Consider the following 24183-nt stretch of genomic DNA (forward strand, 5'->3'; position numbering starts at 1 on the left):
TGCCATTAACAAGACGTTTTTGGGCGAGTTTTAAAGAAAACCTTTTATGTTTCCTCTCCTCTCTCGTTGGACTTTTCAGACATACAGTTCTGTGGTCAAAAAACAGGAAGTTAAATGTTAGAAGGTTTAAATCCCACATCTACCAGTTCACTTCCTAAAACCCAGGAGGATGGTTACGGTAAATGTCATAGCAAAAAAAAAAAAAAAAAAAGTGAGACCTTCATGGATGTTTAAAGAGAAAAATGGAATGAAATGAGGGCTGCTGGGTAACTCGGCTGTAACCCGAACTATCTGGAAATAAGAGGATCAGGAAAGACTGAGTCGTCTTCAACACCCAGAAAGCAGGAACAATGACTCACTCAGGTCTATCGGGGTCAGAGTAAGGCCTCTGAATGGAGTGATATTAGGTTTCGGTGAGGTATTACCTGTGGGCGTGAAATTCAATTTTACCAGCAGCACCTGAGCCCAGATGGATGGAGAAAAAACAGAAACAGAGAGCAGACTGAACACACTGCAGAATTACGAGGGAAGATTGTGGTGACAACATTACATTATCTCACACAGAATTCTTTGATATGATCTCAAGAAAATCTTTTTTTTTTGGCTTTATACCCAGAAATACATTGATCTCTTTTAGTTTTTTCTCATGAGGAAAAGTCAGGTGTTTTCTGTGTTTTCTAAAGCAGATTTAACCACCATCCCATCAACATTCCTTTTTTTTTTTTTGACCACTACAGAATTCTTCCTAGTCCTCTGAATTAAGTCACTGAGTTTATTTATTTTTATTTAATCAGTTTTTATGCTAAAACAAAACTCATACAATAAAGCTTCCTTTTGTAGGAATTTCTAATAATAGAGGAAATTATGCATTATACATCCTTGTATGTAGAAAAATTATGAGAGTTGCTTATATGCACACTTTTGTTTTCATGTTCATAATCTGAGTCCTACGGTTCTGTAAGAAAACATGGTCATGTTTGTTTCCTATATTTCCTTTACATGAATGTCAGAATGTTTACAGTGTTTTACTCAGAGAGGAGTGAAGTCCAAAAGGTCAGACAGTGTATTTACACTATAATACATTATTCCGGTGAACATTTCTCTGGTCTTCAGGCCCACAAAGCTTCAAATGAAACCTTTGTCCTTCCTGAAATTTAAGTTCTCTTAATGCCCATCTTGAATAATAAATTAGCAACAAACAGGGATATCCAAGTCTGAATAAAAGGTTTTTACAGGTCGTGCTTTAAAAAAAAAAAGGACTGACACATCTGTACTGCATAGAAAGGTTGTTTTTTTTTTGCCATGACAGGCCCACAGTCTTAGACTCTGAAGGTTGACGGGGTATCAGTGAACCGCTGTCCAAAGAAAAGACATTTGTGGAAATTTTGTGTGCATGATAGTGGATGAGGGCTTGGAAGTCAAACATGAGTGGCTTAGACTGATTATAACTGGTTAAAAAGCTATATTGAGTTAATAAAGGGCAAATCTACCTTAAAATGAGAAGTTTAAAGGGTAATCTATGGACAAGATAAACATAAGTGTGGGTTTGAACAGATAAACATGGAAATCAGTAAACACAACAAGCCATCCCTGGTTTGAATTAACTGACCAACTTTCCTACAAAACTGCAGGATTTCTCAAGCCATCCAAACGAGTTTTCCAGCCTAGCATTAAACATCTGTTGTCCTCTGTTAAAAATAATAATAATAATAAAATCAGCTCTTTGATCTTCATCCCACTCATAAAGGAGAAAGTAAATTCTAATTTAAAAAAAAAACATGAAATGAAAAAACAGTTTCAAAGAAGACTGAGAAAAATGCACCAAGTACTAAGATCTGACATCAAATAAGGCCAAATATTTTGAAGGAGCTACATCTAAATGTCTAGACATCCAGCATTTGTAAAGTGGCAGACAAAAAGTGAAAAACCAGCAGTTGGTTTTGTTGGTTCTCGTTAGGACAGCTGCGTGTCCCAGCAAACATTAAATATAACCGTAAAAGCAGTCAGAAAATAACATCTGGGACTTGAACAGTCCAAACCTTTGGTAATGCATAGGTCTTTCCTGAACTTCTCCGGCTTTCAACCACTACATCCCTCATTTTCTCAGACAGCAGGTCCAACAGCGGCTGTCGCACCTCTGCCTTTCCACAAAGTCATGGCTCTTTTTCCACTCATGCTTCTTTGATGTCGTCTTTTTGCTTCAAGCTCCTACAGCAGTTTTGGCTCGTTTCTTGCTGAACTACTAGCATTCTTTTTGGAGCCGTGCAGCCTGAGCTCTTTGGCCCTGCTTTTTTAGGGCAAGAACGGGTCATCCTCACCTTCGTCTGCGCTGGGTCCGGGGTCGCTCAGGCACCTCGTGAGCTTCTGCGGATCTTTTGCGTCCTCCTCCTCACTCTGCTTCCTCGGGGGAGCACTAGGCCCTGAAGGAAGCTTCATGGTGAGACCCGTGTCCTCGTCTTTCTCCTTGTCCTTTCTGAACTCATCCATGATGTTGACAGAGTCTGGAGACTGCGGGGAGGCCAGCTCCACCTGGATGGTTGGAACGTCAACCGGGTCTGGCTTCACATTATAGGCTTGTGGATCTACAGAAAAAGAAAAAAACTAAATCAATTAACTGTAACTATAAGATATGAATCTATACATCTGACCAACATGCTACACACAAATACTGGCTTTACTAGATGGAAACGAGCTTCAACACAAACACAGAAATAAATCAAACTGTAAAGTTAGTGGGCTGTTTTGGGTGCAGAACATGCCAGAACCCATCTGTGTGGTTTAAAGTGTTAAAAAAGAAAATTCCATTCAGCTGACATGCACATCGGCGTGTCAAGGTGGTCTCTTCATTAGTAACTAAAAATCAAACATGCGTGTTAGAACTGCTGTTGGCTTCTGACTTGCCTGTACACTCACTACATACCTGAAGTTTGTTTCTTTCCATTCTGTTGCTCATCAGGTTTAAAATCTGTTTGTCTGCCTAAAATAAAAACCACACTTTGGTTTACGTGCTGGTTGGCTCATGCAAACACGTTTCTAAAAGCTCAGGAATATGGACTGCAGCAGTTGTGAGTAGTAGCAGAGCTTTCAGCTTTGACTGGCTCAGCTTGTAAAGCAAAAGTATTGTGAGCACATTGAGGACAGAACCTCCTGATCGGCAAACTGGGGTCAGGGTTCCTTCAATTAAAACAAAACAAAAGGGTCTGTGAGGAAGAACGTGATTCTGGTCTGGCTGTGGAACACAGGACCAGCTCTTCAAAGCAGGGCTGTCAAACACAAAATGATGCCACCATTCTATTTCAGCAGAGAACTGAAGAGCTGCATTATGGGATCTGTAGTGCATATGTTATCAGTGCTACATGTCACTGGGCCATTAATAACAATAATATAAAATGATCTTGCAGGTTGTATATAATTCCACAGCAGGCCTCGACTTTGACACGTGTGATTCCGAGGATCCAGAAGGACTCATGAAGGCTGACACATTTGGGGACTTGTTCATGCTTCTGGTGACCCAAAGTGAGGCTCATTGTTAGCCAGGGTTAACCTTTTGTCATCAGTTCAGTTATTCTTTTATGAAGAGAATAATTTGGTAAATGATGGTTTGGCTTTGGGAGCCTTGAGATTCCATCTCTGCTGTTTGAAAATAACAAGGGCCTTTCTGCTTCATTGGTTTGCAGCTGACTGTAAAGCAACCGTTATAAAAAATAAAAAAAAAATAAAAAATCAGAACATCCACATCTGAGGATGACAGTAGAAAGAAGGTGGAATTGCCCCTCTGGGTTAGAACTGAGCCCCCTTCCTCTTTGGAGGCATCAGAATGATCTGCTTTCAAGCACAGAGAGGATGGAACGACTGCAGTGATGCGGACTTTACTGCAGAAAAACTGGAACAGGTAAATCTGGGCTGCCTTACCAAGACTGCTTTCTCGACAACCTGAAGCCCAGACAAGTGGAAGATAATGGAAGGAGTTTGTCAACCAAATAAAACATGTTAATTGATGTTTTTAGAGCCCATTAGTGAGATGGTGAAATAGCAGCTGAACTCCAAAGGCTACTGTTGGTCAGTATTACCTGAGGCCAGCCTGGCTCTGCGCAGCGTTGGAGAGTCAGAAGTAGCTACAGGCACTGACAGGTAGTTATTCATCTCTTTTATCTGGCAGAGAGAAAAGTGACAGATTTTTATGTTGGAAAAAGAAAACCGTTTACATTCAACAATGCAATCCAATACAATTAAAAATGACTCTGTATCTTTTAGAACTCTAATCGAAATTAGTTGATACTTTCCGAGAAATTCCCTGAACTCTGCAAATGCATTAGGTGTATCCCATTTAGTCTGAACACGAATGAATTTCATTTAGCAATTACAGGCTGATGAAATGTGAGACTGTCCCACTCAGCCGTGGGAATAAATCAGCTCAGAGTTGTGTCGGGAAATTCAATTTAGACTAATTAGAGCTCAAATGATGGTTCTTTTTAACGGTTAGTGGCTCAGTATGAAATGCACGGATTCTCTGCGGTCGGTGGAACCGTCACCGAAGGCTATCTTGATTTAAGAGGCATTTCCCACCTTCTTCTCCAGCTCAAACATCTTCTGCTTCTTGAGGAGGTCATTCAAACCCTCCTCATAAGGATCCGCCACCAGAGTGTGTCTGTTGTAGGAGCGCAGCTGAAATATAAACGACAAACAAATAAAGTACTTAGATTAGTAAAGGAAAACCATGCTGAGTTTTTATACTTCCGTTTATCTCCCCACTTGTAGAAAACCAAAGTATTGTAGGTAGACATTTGTGTTATTGAGCCCCTCTTTCCATCCATTTTCTATAGCCACTTAGTCCTAGGTGAGGGCGAAGTTCACACTGGACAGGTCGCCAGTCCATCCAGACTAATTAGACCAGCAACCGCACACACTCATTCACACCTGAAGGACAAGCCTGTTTTTGGACTGTGAGTGGAAAACCAGAGAGCCGGCAAACTCCACACGGAAAGTACCCAGCCTGGATTTGAACCAGGACCTTCTTGCTGCCCTCTTCAGCCCCCTTATATATTATTAAAAGAATGAAAGCGCATGAATTCGTGTGAAAGTAACGTTACCCTCTGCCGGGTCCTCTGAAGGTTGCTCCTGAGGATCTTCCTGATCTCCTCCTCCCGGGATTTGGGCAGCTGTGGGAGAACTCTCTCTCTAGGCTCAGGAGCTGGAGGAGGCTTCTTGGGTTGAATGTTCCTAAAAATAAACAAAACCAAATTAAAAACTATAAATGCTTGAAAAAAATACACATTGAAAGAAGTCGGCATTTTTTCTTAAAACATGTATTTTAAGAAATCAGGCATTTGAAGGCAGATATAATGTGCACCATCTCTTTAATAGCAAGAACAAATACTGAAACATAGAACATGGGGCTTATGAGTACTCACTGAATGGAAACTGTGGAAGGCAGAGCAGAAGAAAGCTTGCCTCCCGCTCCACTCTCCACCAGCTGAATGGCCTGTTTGAACTCCAGTTTGTGGTAGAAGGCAATGAGCTGTGGCTCCTTCGAGCGCTCCCCTGCTATCAGCCATTTCTTCACATACTTCCTATTGAAGCGGTTCATTCTGCAATGAAAACAGAACGACAGATGTAGCACAGAGTAAATCATAACACAACAAAAACAGTAAAAAAAAAAGGGTGAAGTACGCTACTGCTGCTAATAATTCAGTATTAAAGGTTTTTCTGTTATCTTTGGAGCCACAAAGGAATGAAAATCCTGTCATATTTAGTACATTTAGGAACACTTGTTTTTGCCTTGCTTAGTTTACCATCATCTTAAACAAATCAGTGAAAATGCTGCTCATATGTGTCTTTGAAATCCATACTTGTCTTTCCAGTGGTGGTGTCCATAGTGTCCACAGATATCTTCAATTCCTGTCAGCAGGTGATCAAGAAACTGCAGATTCAAAGTAGAAAAGAAGTAAGAAAATCAGTAAAAACAAAATAATTCCCCTAGGTTGAATCTTTGGACTAAACACCACCAAAATAACAATGATAATATTTTAATTCCCGTAAAGTGATGTGTTTAAGATCAATGTGGCTGACCACATGTGCCACTGCAGTTGCAGTACCATTACAAACCACTGGAGGCTTTGTCATTGCAGATGTTACTGCAGCATTTGATCCATAACTGTAAGTGTCAATATGGAAAAGCCTACTATTTTAGACAAGTATTATTTTATTAGATTTAAGGATTCATTTGTTTTTTATAATATATTTTAATATAACTTTACATCAACCGTAAATGAGAAGTTTGTCATAAAATATAAGAAAATTGTGGATTATAAAAAATTAACAGTAAAAATAGAATTCTTTTGCTCTCATCAAAAAGGATTTTGAATTCAAAAAAGTGTTTTCCACTTCCCCAACACATCTTACAACTACATCAAACATTGATCGCACACAGAGGCCATCAGTTAATACAAGTGTGCACAGTTTTGCGTTTTAATCCCGCTTGAATTTACACAGGACTTCGATTGTCCCGAGGCCGATCTGTAGAAACTGTTCATGGTTGTGTTTTTTTGTTTTTGTGCAAGCGATTGTTGTGTAATTCCAATCCCCCTTCAGCCCTGCCATAAAAGTTTTTGTATAGAGAATCTGAACATCCAGCACATTTTAGTATAGTTTATCGTTTTCTTTTTTGAATAAAATGTTGGACCAAAGATTAGACCATACAGTGTTGAAAACACTAAAAAACAGACTTTCAGCTACGAGAGCCAGCATGATTGTTAACAACGGCTATTTTTATACGACTTGCATAAAAGAAAAGAGACTGACCGTACTGACTTGATGAAAGCAGCAGAGTGCCCGCTCTGACAACCATGAATATGTTGCACATTTTGGATGTTGCCACCTCATGCCCTCACATAGTTGGTGAATGACAGCCCTACTGTTGCTATAGTAACAGGTCATTATGTAGAGCTACATAAGCTATTTGATTGATTTTTATGAAGACTCTACCTCCAAAGAAAACTGCCGTAGGTTTCTGATGAGGGCTTTAAACACTCAAAATCAGCTCACATCATGATGACGTCTTTCATTACACAAACATAAACCCTGGAGGTTTTGGTTCATAAATCTAAGTTCTTAATGCAAGCCTGGGGTGTAAAAGCTGTTGTGTGTTATAAATGTTCAAATTATGTTTAATATGTTTTTTTTTACTTTAAAATTAGAAGCCTTCAACTATTTTTAGAAAAATAAATCATTTTGAAACACAGAAAGTTTACAAAAATAAATTATTATTGATACAAATCAGAATAAATGATACTAAGACAACACTAACATTAAATCAAATTTTTTAGGATCTTTATGAGTAAAGTGGACGCCAGGAGTCTAATAACTGCATGTGATGGGCAAAAAAGGAATCTCAGATTCTATTACAAAAGAAATAAATAAAACAACTTCATGTCAGAAGCCTGACTTTGACTTGTAAATTTTGCCAAATTGCAGGCTGGAGTCTCTGCTTTAGATTTCTCTGGTGTTTTGCAGAGAAGAAGCCATTAGGGGTGATGGTGACTCATTACTGAAACCCTAGGAGAGTTGTGTGTGCAGCTTATATGAGCTGCTATCATATCTGTTAGAAGCATCACAATGGATGGATGTGCTGTCTTTTAAATTAAGGCTAAATAACAAAAATATGAATTATGCATAAAGATGATTTTTTTTGCAACCTCAGGGCTCTGCAGTCAAAATATGAAGTACCACCACACAGCCAGCGGGTGGAACCAATGATCAATATTCAATAATGAATGGAGGAGGCTCCAGGAGCCTGTTGGTGAGAAGAAATGTCACATTTTCAACATCTACAAAAACTACATAATTCCTGTTTATTCAGGAGGTGCCTTAATGCCCAGCTTTGTTTTTCTGTATTTGATCAAAGAAAAAGTGGAAGATCTTCTGGCATGTTAAGCAGCAGCTACAAAACAAAAAAAAAAACAACCAGCTGGAAAACCCAGAAGTACATGAGGCAGTACCTGGATGTGGATCTCTTCGTTTATGGAGCGCTTTGCCTCTTGCTTCTTTTTCACAGCCAGCAGCTCCACAAGGGGTTTAATAGTCATACCCTTCAGAGAAAATGAGGAAAACAAACATGAATGAACAATGTAAACCCTGCCCGAGCATAGAAAATAGGTCATCATCAGAAACTCTTATCAGACTTTTCTCCACATCAGAATAATATTTAACAAACAGAAAACTCTGTCTTATACAGCTTGATAAGAGCTCACCACTTCCATAAATAAAATGTAGTAGTAAACCAACTGTTTATAACCCAAGGATGTTATAATCTATGGAAATTTTACTTGTTTATTTGCCTGTCTGTTGTCAACATAAAGCCTTTTCTTTTGTGTGACAATAAAAAATGTTGCCAAAGCATGATCAACAATCTAAGAGGCCGTCAGATTTCATTAAGAAAAATCAGCAAATGAAGGACTGTTTCTCACTAAAACTGCATCTCCAACACAGACACACACACACACACATACCCACACACACAGACACACACACACAAATAGGTGATAACCCTCACAGTCACAGCAGACTGCCAACATGGCTGTCTGCACAGACAAACATCCAAGTCAGTGCAGTGAAGATCCTTTCACTTAGTTTGCTTAGTTTGACATTTTTAACATGATGTGATTTCTGGAACGAAGCTTGTATGCAAAAATTAATAAAAAATAAAAATACAAACCTAATAAAATCACATCTCTTTTTTCCTCAATTTAAGATTAAACATCACTTTATATACATGTGGATGGGAAACAAGAGAGGATTCTGGTAAAATTCTTCCAAATAAATAAATAAAAAAACAGGGGGAAAAATGCTTCAAGATCACAAATTTATCTTTCAGTCTGATTTATGGTCAATTCAGATGATGACTTGGTGTGCCCGGCCAAAGTTTTACTGCAGCATGATGAAGGACTTTCTTTGTCTGCGCAGTCTGAGCTTAAAGTTGAAGTGTTCCTCGTCCTAATGAGATTGAGTGCTGCTGCCATGGTAACTGCAGCTGGAGACTTCTGTTACTTAATATCTTTGTTTACTACATAAATTGCATGTTATGTAGTCTTAGATGCATTTCACTTGTTTAACACAAAGAGATTCAAAGATTTCCATTAAAATCTAAAATACTTAAAGAAATGCTGTTTTAAAGGTTGTGATATTATTTCAGTCAGTTTTAGTTCCTAAAAGTTAGGATCCATAACTTCTGTACCTGTGCATTGTTTAGATATACATACATAGACATTTATAACTCAAAGTGTGGGCAAATATCTGCATCAAATAACATTTACACAGTTCTAAATCGATCATTTCCTTGACATGTCTAATTCCACACTGAGTTTGACTTTCACAGCAGATGGTGGAGGGTTTCTGTTAAACCTGAGCCCAGAAGCATCACTAAAGTTTGTATCAAATCAGGTCTCTGCAGAGAGCAACAGCAGATGTCTCGAGTTTTTATCAATGTAGCTCCAGGTCTCAGTCAAAATTCAAGAAATCTTCCTTTATGTTTGTTTTAGACACTCAGTCACAGCGATTTTGCTGAGGAAACAAATCAAGGTTAATGTAAATGGTTAATCTGGTTTTGATCTTATTCATTTTGTAAGACTGCTTAATTAAATCCAAAATCTGAACAGCCAATCTAAAATAGTCTCTACACAATAACATCTATGTGAAGAATCACATTTATCCAGGATGGTACTTTGATTTTGAATTAATTTAGAATTGAGAAAGCTTCTAAGAGCCAAAACATCATCAGCTTATTTAAACTAAGTTGAGAGGAAAAAAATCTGCCATTCCAGGGGTTCGTGACCTTTAATGCCAAAAGGGCCAGTTTCTACTGACAAAAACCCAGAAAGAGCAGCAAAGTCCCACTTTACCCCACTTTATGTTTTTGTGGCCATTAAGCCACTCATTTATAAAATGTACCTTTTGAAGATTAATATATATATTTGAATTACAACAGTCATATATATATATATCAATTTAAACTTTTTTTTTTTACTTTTGACAGTAGCACAAGTAATTTTCAAAATAAAGTACACCCTTTCAATTAAGATCCTGCTGCTGCAAATCTAGTTGAATTATTTGACTTTGGTGCCACTTTATTCTTTATCTTCTTTTACTCTCAATTATTTAAAATGAAAATATTGGCAAAGAACCTATTTTTTTATTCATACATGTAAATGTAATTCTAAACTAAGAACTTTGCCTTTGAACAGCTACTAGACACTGTTGTGCAGTAAAAGAGAAGAATATGTGCTTTCATTTTATTCTAATAATAGATCATTCTGAATCTTTTTGTAATTATATTTGTCTGTTATCTGATGTGTTAAAAATTGAAACAATAATTTATTTAACAAACTAACCAAAAGCATTCATCTATTATTTATTGAAATCATTAGCATTTTTCATCACAGCCAAAGAGCCACAATGAGCTGCATGTGGCTCTGCAGTCTGAGGTTGCAGTCCCATGTGCTAGATGACATTTTTTAATGAATGAGCAGGAACCAGGCAAAACATATTAACTAAAATGAGGTTTAGAAACTAATCAAATAGGAGTTTTGTGTAGACGGTCAAGCCCTGAACTAAACTGAGGTAAACTAAAGATGATCTATGAGCGTTCAAACCAACACATGGAAACATTCAAACTAAATGGATGACATGCAAATATTCATCACTAAATGCAACCAAATCAACATGTTTCCTAAAATCAGACTGAAATATTTATATGTATACAAACAGTAAACATTAAAAGCCTAAATAAAACAATAAACGATTAAGAGAATGAATTAATTCTCCTTCAAAAAAGATTCTCGTTAAAAGTGTTCCCACTTTGAAACTACGACTGCCTGCATCCGTACCTGAACAAAGACGGTGAAGAAGATGACGGTGATGATGGCCGTGAGGAAAATGTGCCTCATCTCTTCATCTTCGACTTCCAACAGGAAGCCGAGGGAAAAGGCGATTGCACCTCGAAGGCCACCGTAGGCCACGATGAACTGATCCTTGGTGGTCAGTTTGACGATGCGGAACTTGTTGATTATGAAGGTGAGACCAATCACACCTGATGAGAGAAAGTCACAATGCAGTTAGCTTTATAAAAGAGTTTGATTGATACATTATCAAGATAAACCAGTGTTTTATAAACTACACATTTCTTTGTTGTTTTGTTTCAGTTTGATGTTATTTGTGCATTACAAAACAAAAAAAACTATTCAGAAAAAAATCGTTTTTTTTTATTTGTTAATAAACAAGTAATGATGAAGAAAAACCTTTCAGTTGGCTTATCCTAAGCCTGATGTAATGTAATAAATCTATAAATAATAAATCCCTTGAATTTAGCACAATAGGTAAGAATTTTAGCATCTGTAGTATTAAAGCCACTTAAAGGTTAACAGCTTTACAATTCTGATTTCTTTAATCCTCTACCCAAGTGAAAAAGAGATTGGACACAAGTTTTTCAAATAAACTTCCCGACATCTGTATGCTACATTCAATCAAAAGCAAAGTTGTTGTGCTGACCTATGACACGTGCGACCAGACACAGAAAAACAGTGGATGTGACAAAGATCCAGTTCCAGTTGTGAGGCCCTCCGACTGTTGCGACACCAAGAAGGATAAAGATCAACGTCTCACTGACGCTGCTCCACATTTTCAGGAAGTACTTGATGGTGGTGTGGGACTTGTGAGATATGTTAGCCTCCACATAAGGTCGCATCACAGCTCCGCACGCGATTAACCTGAGCAGAGAAAGGGACATTCAGTTCAGAGCAAAGATGAGAACATTTTGGAGGTAGGCTTGTATTATGGGAATACTGTACATCGAAGTCTGAAAATAGACAAAGTATCATAGTCATGAAAAATATGACTCATTAAAGAGATGATTTAAAATGAAAAAATATTAAAATGAATTTAATTTCTAACGCTGATTCTATGTTCAGTGGAACTTAGGTTGGTTTAATGTTCACTTTAAATAAATATTTTAATCTAAAATAATCTACTGGAGAATGTTGTCATCGTGTGAAATCAACACGTTACAGCTTGGAAGGATAGAAAGATGGCAAGTTGTGCACCAGGAGACTTTGTGTCAAGAAAGAACACAACTTCCACAGTTTGGGATTACTTTGGGCTCCTTCCTCTCTGGTGGAGCAATGCTGTAAAGCAGTCTTCCCCAAATGTCACGACTTGCCCAAAGCACTTGTGTGTTCGCTGCAAACTGTTCATCCGAGCGCGTTTTCAGCACCGCAACATGCCGGCTTAAAGCCAAACAAAGTAAATATGATCGTTTTTCTGTCGAAAAATCTTCAGATTTTCAGCTGTTTGAAAACTTTCCTGATCAAAGTTTCTGGGTCTTTATTTGCTGCTATTTCAAGTTAAGTTTGTTCAATTTAATGAATTGTGTCCTTGCAGTTTTTTGCAGCGTGGGTTTGTTGTTAAAAATGGCTCAAATGCCAGAAAATTGCTGTGAATACTTTGTTTATTTGATGCTATTTACTGTTCCAATACATTTTTTATTATTTTTATATTAACACTTGCTTTAAATCAATGAAATATAATTTGCGATGGAAACATCAGTGTGAAAGAAGTGGGGGGGGGGGGTTGTGTGTAGGTTTACATTTTTCTTATTTTTGTGCTTGTTTATTTAATTTTCATGCTTGTTTTTATATTATTTTTTTTGTTTTAATGTAAAGCACTTTGTGTTATACTTTTATATGAAAAGTGCTTAATAAATAAAGTTTGATTTGATTTGATTCATTAAGGAAGTTCCTGAACTACTCAGTCTGCATTTCAACTAGTCAAAAGGGATTTCTACCAGCCTGATGCCTGATGACCACTTCTCTGTTGACTCGAGTTTTCATGTGAACAGGGTAAAAACAAAAACAGAATCTGGGTTTAAAACATCCCTCAAACTGTTGCAGCTCTGTGGAATTTAACCAATTTCCCCTGTTCTTAGAGATATGTCTGAGATTTTAAAGAATGTGTAAAAGAAATCTACAGGGGGTAAATTCCTTGTTCAACAAAAAATAAAGTTAAAAGACAGTTTTGATGTTCCTGGGAGAGGCAGGAAAGCAGGAAATCAGACCAAAAAGGGTTATTCCTCAAGGCCATAGTAGCTGTCCCTGACTTGCTGAAGACAAACCTCCTGTTAAAACTGTCAACAACCTCAAACAGGAAACTTACTGCCATGTACTGGTGGAAAAGATTCAAGTTAACCTCAAAAAATGATCAGACAACAATAAATTCTGACTTGATTAAAGTTGGTTGCAGTTTGTTCAACAGGGTTTATGATTTTTAATTTACCAAAGTTTACTTCCAAAGTTTAAAAATAGAACCAGAAAAACTTTTGATATTGTAGTATTCTCTCCTCTATGCATCAAAACCTGTATTTTTAATCAAAAAATAAATAAATATACTCAAAACCTATTTTATTTTACCTGAAGTTGGTTCCACTTAGAACTCTGGACTGAGAAAGTGCATATCATGAAAAAAAAAACAGTAAAATTCAATGTATTTAAAAAAAAGCTAATGAACATTTAAGTAATTTTTTTTGGCCCACTTGTCTAACAAAAACTTTCATGTAATATTAAGTTCCCACTGCATTATCTCCCTTGCGTCCTATTGTGATTGTCAGCCTGCTGTGAATAAAGTTTAGCATTTCTAGAAGCCCCTATTTAGCTTAAGGTTTACAAATACGGGGTAGTTACTGTACAAGAAATCGCAAATATATCGTTATCGCGATATCAAGCAGTGCAATACGTGTATCGTAAAGGTGGGAAATAAATGGTCACCTTTCATTTTCTTAACCGTTTTATCCCTTTCGGGGTCACGGGGCTGCCGGAGCCTATCCCGGCCACTTGTGGGCGAAGGCATAAATGGTCACCTTAAATAAGTTAAAACAATCTTATGGCAGCTTGAAGTACGTAACGAATCAAATAAATCTCTTGACCAATCAGATGGAGACTTCACATTGTTGACCAATCGGATGGAGCCCTTTTATGTGAGATGCTCCCCTCCTTTGTGAACTAGGATCATTTGGAATAAAATTTAAACAATGTTTACTCTTATTTAAATTAAACTGTTGCAGGAAATTATGTTTTTGGTTGATTTGCTATGTGTCCATGTGCCGCAAGTTATATCATCATTGCACTACTGATCACCAACACAGCAAATTATCTTCATAACCTGCAGCCCTAGTAGTTACATGTCCAAACAGTATGTGGTTGGTTGCAAACTGCAGGCTACAACCACCCATTAATGCATGCAGTCACAAGGAGATAGAAAACCAACAGCATTCCTCAAATGTGCAGCAGGCTTATTTGACTGCAATAAAACAGCAGAATTTCAAACATTCCAATTTAGTTTTCTCTCTGTGTATATTAAAGCTCTGACAATAGACCATCTAAATGTTCCACTAAAAATTCACCAATTGTCAAGTAAAGCATGCTAACCCACTCACAATTACAAATGCTATGCTGACAACTAAAAATAACTAAATAATCACCTCCCTTTGTGTTTTTTGAGGCAATAAAGTCAAGAATTCTTTGTTTTTTGTGTGTGCGGATTTATTGTCACTGCTAGTAAACTCACGCCATGATGCCGGACAGGTGGAACAGCTCTGCTGACAGGTAGGCGATGTAGCTGTACACAAAAACAAAAAGTGGCTCGATGACGCGCATGTGGGAGGTGAAGCGAGAGGTGAAGGCAGCCAGAATCCCATAGATGGCTCCCACTAAAACTCCACCGAACGCCACAATAAGGAAGGAGATGACTCCCAGAAAGCCATCCAACACTGTCACTGTGCCAAAGGCAGAGAACTCTTCAAATAGGTGGTAGAGTACCTAGTGAAGACAAAACAGACAGGTATAGATTAAATGGAAAATAAACATAGCAACAAAGCTGCTTTTTGTCACCTTATATTGTGTTTTTACTTTGGATCACTCACCACAGTCACTGCATCGTTGAGCAGAGATTCACCAAACACAAGGATGTGTAGCAGCTCATTGATGTGGATCTCTTCAAACACAGCGAGTACAGCTACAGGATCCACAGCAGAGATGATAGAGCCAAACAGCAGGCAGGACAGAAGCCCTAAGTGTGTCAGGCCAGCTGCAGGTATCTGACACACAGCAAACAGCACGCTCCCAATGAAGAAGGCATTCCACAGGGTCCCCACTACAGCAAACATGAGGATTGTACCAAGGTTCTCCATGAAGGGACGGATGGGTAAGAAATAACCAGCATCCAAGATGATGGGGGGCAGCAGGACTAGAAAAAAATTTCCTGAGTCCAGTTTAGGTAATTCTGACTCTCCAATCAGTTTGCTGAGTCCTCCAACCAGCAGGCCAACCACAATCAACAGGCAGCTTTCTGGGACAATACTGGACAGGCGAGGAACCAAATGAAATCCTGGACAAAAACAGGCAGAAATAGGAATATATGACATACTTAGAATAACTTTATGTTTATCATAGAAGGAAGTATCTGAATTAGCACAAATGTAAAGTCCCTGACAGAAAATGTAGTACAAGACTACAAATACTAGAACTAAAAATCTGATCAGAAAAGGCTGAATTGAAGAGGAACTAAAAAGACTGACGAGTTTCCGACTTTACATAAGTGAAAGAGACTTAAAAAAACAAACACAGCTGTGGTTTTTCATCCCGTCAACATCAAATGTAACCATATAATTTACATTTTGATGGCATTTTAAGGGGCTGCGCTCACAAGTTCAGCTTAAAATATCTGTCACTCACTGCATGTCAAATGTAAAAGCTGTTGATCAGCACTAAACATGTTTCAAAAGAAAATGCAACAGACGACAGCCCTGATGCAAGTGGAGGAAGGACGGACACGCCAGAGCTTGTTCCTTATTTACTCATTCCAGCTGTTCGTCTGAAAAGACCTTCTGGTTTCTGATGTAGAAGTTAGGTGAAGTATCTGCTGCACTTATAAATATAGGATCATGCCTTGTTGATAAAGGTGACACAGCTAAATACTGAAGACAGAAGTTGATGGGAGAAATAAATAAAAATATAGGAAATAATGCTAAAAGAACCATGAAGCCAATAAAAAAGATTTTTTTTAAACTTTGTTAGAACTTAAATTTAATTTGTATAATAAAAAATAAATAAAGGCTGTTAAATGCCAAATACTTCATGTCATTTATTCTACTAGTTACCTATAGTCAGTGAACTTGATCAAGACCTGTAATTTGAAAGAAAAAATAAGAGATAAAGTAGCATTTTCTGTTTACTGCACACAACTGCAGGTGAGGCCTAGGTCAGGTTTAGCTAAAACTGTGACAAATCTGATAATGATGCATGAAACATAAGCACTCAACTAACAAGGCAACAAGCTCCAATCCAGGCAAAACAAAACAAAAGGCATAATGACAGAAAGAGACCGCCTCTGAGGTGACTTTCTAGTATTAAAATGCTTGAACAGCTGGGATTAGACACATTTTCAGACCGACATTTACAGTTAATCACTTAGCATTGATACGTGTGTGTGAATGGCTACCTCACTGCAAAACCCTTGTTAGTTTTTACTCAAATTCTTTTTTTTTTCATGAATTTAAAATGACTTGAATTAGTCAAATGTGGTTACTCATAAAGTTACAATCCCCAATCAAAATAATGAATGAGCAATGTTAAGACATGTAAAAGAGATGAGGTCAACAGAAGAAACTGCTTTGTGGAGGAATCTGTGCTGATAGGAGTGGTTAATTTTTTCACAAATGGCCATCTTTAGTTTCTCCATGGAATCTTACAAAACATTACATGACACAATCTCATTATTCTTTCGAAAATTGGCACCACAAAGCAGAAACGTAGGATCTATACAACTAAAAAACATGAAGTGCAATGTCATCTGAATGGCTTCACTCTGAGCTGATGGAGGAGAATGAAAATGCCTTCTTGGTGACTCACATACTGCACAAAATAAACATACGACATATGCAAAGACTTGTTTTAAGACACAAGCTAAAGAAATGTGATTGTAAATGAAAAAAATCTAATGTGCTTTAAACAAATCAAAATATTTTGATTCTGACCTTCTAACTTCAGAAAAAAAAATTTTTAGTTCATGAACTTTAGAAACAAATTAAAACTTGTAATTCATGTTTTTAACATAAGATGATACCCAGATGACCTCTCTTTAATGAAGACACAGCAGCACAGTTGAAGAACCGTTGAGAAACGTATAGATGATGAAATAAAGGCAGAGAAACCACTCAAACCAGCTTCAATCTATTGCCACATTAGCAGCTGTTGTGCAATTACCCAACTTGACCTTTCAGGTCTCCCACCCCACTTGGTTTCTTTGTCCCATTAAGCTGTTTACCTGGATCAGGTGTGTTTTACTTGCAGCTGATTTGCAAAGATTAAAATGAAGCAGGAGGGCAGAGTCTTAACGCCCTGTTTTACCCCACAATATAAGTTTACAAAATCAAGTCAAACCAGATCATCCAACGGAACTACATTTCTTTTTTTGTGTAAAAATGCTGTAAATTTGACAGCTTTTTTTCCACATTAGACTTTTTTATTGTTGGTCCCAAAAAAATTAAGAAGCAGAGAGGCTAAAGCAGCCCGGTGGGGCAGGTGGAGCAAGGATGACTGCTCCACCCAGGAAACAGAAACCTTCTTTACTTCTGAGAAAAGCTTTGTGCTAAACTGGATGGGAATTTATTATGTTTGGAGAATGTTCAGAGCATAACATCTCATTAAGTGGAAAGATACAAATAGTCACTGAAAGCTTTGAAATAAAAAAAAAAGACGAATAAGCCCCTTAAGGTATGAAAATTGTATAAGTGCACAAACGTGAACACAGTTAACTAAGGTCATTCTTAGAACAACAATATTTGTGACGTTTTCCAATCCGGCTTTAAAAAGAACCACTCAACTGAAACAGCTCTTTAAAAGTTTCCAACGATGTGCTCATGGCGGCAGATACTGGTCAATACAATGTTCTCATTCTTTTAGACCTAAATCTGCATTTGGTACTGTAAACCATGAAATCATGATCAAACGTCTTCATAACGACTATGGTTTATCTGGTTCTGTCCTAAGCTGGTTTTTGTCTCCTATTTCAGTGGTAGATCTTATAAGGTCTGTGTTGACTATCTTCAGAAGCAAAAATCTTGTCTAGTGGCATTCCCCAAGGTTCTGTATTGGGACCCATTCTATTCACTCTCTACATGATTCCCCTTGGGAGACTCATCAGCAAATTTTCGAATATTTCTTATCTTTACGCTGATGACATTCAACTTTGGTAAAAATATTTACACAAATCTTTCGTAACTACTAGACTGCTTGGCCAGCATTAGAGTTTGGTTAAATGACAACCATTTACTCCTGAACCCAAATAAGACAGAGACAATATTTTTTTCTTCTGATGACAAAATTCCCTCCATCAAAAGACACCTTGGTTCACTGAGCTCTTCTGTCCAGCCCAGTCTCAGGAATCTTGGAGTCTGGTTTGACAAAGCTATGTCTCTTGATTCTCACTCGAAGCTCTTGGTCAAAAACGGTTTTTATCACCTGAGGAATGTGGCTAAACTAAAGACAATGTTAACCAGATCTGACCTTGAGCTGATCATCCATGCTTTTATCTCCTCTCGTTTAGACTACTGCAATCCCCCTTTTACTTGTTTTAACAAAAACTCTCTTAAAGGTCTCCAATTGGTCCAGAATTCTGCTGCAAGGCTTTTAACTTGAACCAATGAGCGCACTCATGCCACCCCTCTGCTATGATCTCTATATTGGCTTCCTGTTAAATTTAGAATAGATTTTAAGATTTTGATTTTAGTTTTTAGAGCCCTGCACAGACAAACCACAAACTATATTTCTGACCTTTTAACTCCCTACACTCCTGCACGTTCCTTGAGGTCCACTGATAAATATCTTTTATCTGTTCCAAAAACTCGTTTTAAAACTAGGGGAGACGTTGCCTTTCAGGCAGTCGCTCCCCGACTTTGGTACAACCTCCCCCTGTCTCACCGTCGGATCGACTCAGTCAAGTTTTTAAAGCTCAAGTTGAGACGTTTTTATTTAGGAGAGCTTTTGGCTGACTTTTATTATGTTCACTTCTGCATGTTTGTTTACTTATATGCCTGTGTGTGTTTATTTGGATCTCGCTACTGATTTTATATTGTTTTAACATTATGAAGCACTTTGTGAGTCGCTCTCTGAGAAAGGGGCTATATAAATAAAGATTTGCTTACTATGTTGACTACAGTTTAGAGAGTACCGACTATTTTGTTTGACATGAAGACATTTAGATTTTAAATGAATTTGTAAAAAAAAAAAAAAAAAATGACAGAATAATTTTTAATCTGTAACTACTATATCTCCAATATATAAAACTGGTGAATTCACCGGTTAAAATGGCAAACAAGTGTCAGCATATTCTCCAAAATTTATTTTAAAGTGAGCTAACTTGAGGCAGGATGCTAAGAATTTTGCAAACTTAAAAGCAAAGAATGTTGTATTTTTTTGTTCATATCCAAAGACTAAAATCTGTGCACTCATTGGTCGATTAGTTAAGGTCAAATATTTGACTTTTTCAAAAACTTTTTTCAAAAATAAGTCTTGACTGCATCCTTTAAATGGTTAATGAGTCTACAGTAGCAACATTTATTTTCAGAATGGTTTCTTTATCCCAGTCATCAGATCACATGTTAAAATTGTGGCTTTTTTTTTGCATTTCTCATCAGTTTGATGTGAAAATATGTTTACATTAAGTATTGATATATTTTCAGAGATCTGAAAAATACATGTCTTGACCACGTGATGGGAATTTACAAACATATTTTACAAAGAACTTTGTTCATCTATTCATGTAAATACTGCTACTTGTGTGTTGTGTACAAAGTGTTTTAAAACTGTTGGTGAGCATTTAAAATGATAAGACTCCAGGCCCAGCTGTTCTACAACTGAAATTGTTTCGAAGTTTTTGGCCCGGACTCAAACTAAAAACATGCACACCATCTAATACAGACCCTATCTGCACAGGCCTGACAGCCTAACAGCTACTATTGTTAGCAAGACCCATGACTGAAGGCCAAAAGACAAAGTCACTTGCAATTTTTAAGAGGCATTCGATCACTGATTCTCAAGCTAATTAAAAAAAAAAGTTATTCCCTTCATTTGAAAACCAGATGTGATCAAATACAGGTTACTTAAGGGAGTGCCTTCTGGGAAAACGTGCATTTCTGTTTGACACCAGCAACAGATTATTTTGATTGTCTGCTGAGTAATCTGAGCTCAGACAAAGGTTTTCATGTTCAAGCTTTCTAAATGCCAAAAAAAAGAGGAAATATAACTGAATCCTCGTGATCTAAAAACAAGCAGCAGTGTTATTGGACATACAGTCTTCCTGACCTTTAGCATTACATCATCTTTCCTCGAATCCTAATCCATTAATAGACCACAATGAACTTGCAACCAATTTATCAACAACAGTATTGGAACTGTTTTAAAACTTGCTTCTAAACTTTAGAACACACCATGAATGCAAATCACACGCCTGAGAGTAGATTACCAGTATGTTACAGAGCAGCACGTAAAGTTAAGCACATATCTGATACATGTGCTATGTTGCAATAAATTCACAGTAAAAGCTTGCTCTATCATGTTTTTTTGAAATCCTTTTCTGCATGGCAGGTTAGTCGTTAAGAAGTTCCAATCTACTAATGGTGTTTTGTTTCATTAGTGATCCAGACTCATTTTTTATGAGCCCCTCTTAAAGTTCCACCACAGAGTTTCAGTCAGGTTGAGAAATGGACTGCAAAGTAATTTCTACATCTTTCTTCCTTTCTTTACTCTTTCAGCCGTTCTGAACATTTGCCGGTCTTGTGGTGAGTGTTGTGTTGCATAACTCTGTTTAAGACCAGCTTCAGGGCAGATGGCCTAAACCTTTCCCTCAATAATACTCAGGTACCTTGGAGTCATTGAGCTGACAGGAATTTCTTGGTAAACCCACACCCTGCCATTTCCAATTAAAGCTAAATCCCCCATTCTCCTTTAACATGTTTGACAGAGGATTCTTTTGGGTAATTTGCTTTGTGTCCACATGATCATTTGTCTAAAGACCTAAACGTTTTAATCAATACGATGACATAGGTTCTACTCTTTTACTGAAGTAAACTCATATATTTTTAGCCAAGTCGCCAATTCTTTTAATTAAGCCCCTAAAAAATGACAGATAATCCTTCTAGATAATGTGATTTTTTTGATCTGATACTAACAGCTACATGAGCAGGTCAACTAAACAGGTCAATCATCATGAATGCTAACCTTTCCAACTATAAAGGGTTCTCAAGGATCTTGGATTTGGTACGAAGAGGACCATTGCCTCAAACACAAACAGACTAAGTGATGACAGTTAGCACTAACTTCTGTGTGACTTCATATATGATCTGCATTGATCATCAGTGTAAAAAGCCATATCACAAAAGATTAAATAATGAAAAGGAAGGTGATCAACTACAAAGCATAACCCCTCTGCACACAACTGTAGGGTAGTCAACAAGGTTGTCTGAAGGAGATATATGATTAGCACACAAGGGAGCTCTGAATGAAAAACAGTTTTTATGCACAGCAGCATGCAGATTTGGCTGTTATTCTAAATGTGTTATTCTTAAATAAGATCAGATCCCAACATGTCTGCAAGTCATCGGCTGAAGCAGCTGTGTCCATTCCATGTTCGCTCTGATGAGCCTTTTTTTTCCTACCAGTGTACTGTAAATCACTGAAGGAAGACAGCTCTTTCAGTTTGGTGCTTTCTCAGTGTTGACAGGGCCCGGCACACGGGCAGCGCATTACTGCTTTCAAAGCCTGATACTCTATTCTGTTGCCAGGTGACTACAAAATAGGCCATTTGGGCTGAATTAATGTATAGATACATTATTTTTTTAATAGTTAAGTAAAATGTCATGTCAAGATTGAAAAGACATGACGCAGCACTATAAAAACGATTTGAGAAACATGTGTGCGTCCATTTCGTGACTACAATGCTGTTAAAAAAAGATCAGCTGTTGTGAGTCATTGTTTGACAGATGAAAAGCGTCATGCAGCTCCAGTTCATGCAAGACCAGTATTGACATCAATTATTTATTATTGCCTGCTGCTAGTATATTTCAGCATGACCTCTGGCATGGACCTGTACTTCAACATGGCTGTCTTCTGCTAATAGTAATTATTTTTAGCTGGGACTTTTGTTAGCTAATGTAAGGATGACAATAATATGTCTATTTAAAGAATACCGTGTTCCCGTCGCTATATCGTAGATCATCTTTTGTGGTCTTGCTGTTTCACAGATTTTTTCAGTGCAACTTTGCATGCTTTTTTTTAACAGCACACTGTGTTGTGTGTCCTAATTGGCTGCTGACCTTGTCAATCTCCTCCATGGTGTCTCTCCCATACAGAATGTGCTTTTATTCTTTAATACTGGACTCGTTTTTTTTTTTACTTTGAGAGTTTAAACAAGAGAAGAAAAGTATGAAATTGTTCTTGTCTGTCTGAAAAAAAGTATACCAAGTGTGCAATAAGGAGTTTTGCAGGAATAAAACATCCATAATCCTACTTTGTGGATTTTATCTACCACGGATTATAATCTCCATAACATTGTACGCTGTTTTATGAATGAAAAACAAAGAACAACAGATTTTAGAAGAAAATCCAATCTTTGAAAAAACAAACTCAGTGCTGCCGAGAAATCAATCTTAGTAATAGGTTTAGAGAATTACTGACAATAACTATCTAAACTAGTATTTTACATGTCTAGTTATGATTGAATTCTTAACATTTAAAACTATGTAATCATTGCAGTTATAAGACTTTTCACAACTTCCACGCCAGTGCGAGTTGTAATGATACTATATAAGCAAACTATCGTTTTTTCTGGGAGTTTTTTTCCGTAAAAATAACCTTTATGGATGATTTTATTTTATGGAAAGTTGAAGAAAATACAATACATGGGTTCAGCTTCCAGAATCATAACAGTCAGCTAATGCTAAATAACTGGACCACCAGACAATAGAGAACAGTGGCCCTCTGCAGCCCACAACCTCCGGAGAGGTTAGATCCTTATATAAAGCTTGAAGAGAAATTAAAGACTCACTCCACTGAAAATCGTGTTATTGGTTTTTTTAATATGAACTGTACGCCTGGAAAGCTCCAATGTTGCTCACCATTTTAGTTTTTTACCAGTAATGTTAGGTTAGAGGTGTGAGGGGCTACTATAGGGATGGAGTGTAAACAGATGAATGATATGAAATGAGAGCAGGCTTACTTTATGCCAACAGTCCCACTCACAACTCAAAGGTCAATTTTCTGATGAACTCTTGCAATGTTGCCTGTGTTGTTTTTTTAGGACATCTGCAGAGCGGCAAAAGTTGATTAGAAATTCGTCTTTGGGTTGTGGGCGAGACTGTTGGCATGGAAGTACCCCCCTGCTGATTTCCCAATATATCTTTGTTTACACTCTCTCCTGCTAGCTTACAGTTCCTCACAACCCCAAGCTGTGATATTTAGCAGTGCGACAAAACCGGCAAGCAATATAGTTGCTACCCAGCTGTACAGTTTAGCGCCAGAGGCCAGCTCGGACGAGGAAAATTATCTATTTGTCTCCAAGTGGATGCATAGAGTGGAGCGGAGTAAGGAAGACCCGCCCATTTCAGTTGCTGTATTACTAAGAGCGTTTTCAAACAGCTCCTGATCCATCACGATTTGAATAAAGAAATACTCAGAAATGCAGTTTTAATCTTAAATTCTTTTATACATGTCCTCTATTATAAGAAAAAGAATACAGCCTTGGGTCTTTAAGAAGAATTAACTACTGTGGTGATAACTCAAAATGTGAAGTCAATGCAGATCGACGCCAGATCTTAAGAGGTTGATGATACATATCATGGAAAAACGTGAGATTTTTTTTGTGGGAGTGGAGTTTTTGAAAGAGAGATCATTTTCTAAGTTGATCAAATCAAATATATTCCTTATCTTGCAGCTGCATAAGTTACAGAAAAGTTCAATGTAGGTATTTCAGGCATGAGCTGCGCTTCACTGAAACCTAAGCCCACATCTACAAGGAAGAATTGCACAACTGCATTATCGGAACAAACAAGGGAACATGAGTCAGGCTCTCCAAACAGCAGCCGTACCT

General features: G+C 37.5%; 1 protein-coding gene across 11 annotated transcripts in view; it reads right to left on the reverse strand.

Moving 5' to 3' along the window:
- The window catches only part of slc9a1a (solute carrier family 9 member A1a), a 31402-nt gene that overhangs the window by 1528 nt on the left and 5691 nt on the right, over positions 1-24183 (reverse strand). For 6 of the 11 annotated variants that reach the window (XM_078932752.1, XM_011485664.4, XM_078932751.1 and 3 more), the window contains 11 exons: positions 14963-15426; positions 14608-14858; positions 11542-11759; positions 10881-11083; positions 7998-8087; positions 5850-5920; positions 5412-5588; positions 5091-5220; positions 4567-4665; positions 4071-4152; positions 1-2582 (listed from right to left, as the gene is read on the reverse strand). The exon at positions 1-2582 is cut by the window's left edge and continues 1528 nt beyond it. In XM_078932752.1, coding sequence (XP_078788878.1) covers positions 2293-2582; positions 4071-4152; positions 4567-4665; positions 5091-5220; positions 5412-5588; positions 5850-5920; positions 7998-8087; positions 10881-11083; positions 11542-11759; positions 14608-14858; positions 14963-15426 — 2075 coding nt within the window. In that variant the 3' untranslated portion in view covers positions 1-2292. Of the gene's footprint in view, positions 2583-2920; positions 2978-4070; positions 4153-4566; positions 4666-5090; positions 5221-5411; positions 5589-5849; positions 5921-7997; positions 8088-10880; positions 11084-11541; positions 11760-14607; positions 14859-14962; positions 15427-24183 lie in introns of all 11 variants that reach the window. The other 5 variants (XM_020710320.3, XM_020710318.3, XM_078932753.1 and 2 more) reach the window with 1 other exon arrangement.

This window comes from Oryzias latipes, chromosome 16 (genome assembly GCF_053564925.1).
Source record: "Oryzias latipes strain Hd-rR chromosome 16, Olatipes_Hd-rR_3.1".
Taxonomy (NCBI): domain Eukaryota; kingdom Metazoa; phylum Chordata; class Actinopteri; order Beloniformes; family Adrianichthyidae; genus Oryzias; species Oryzias latipes.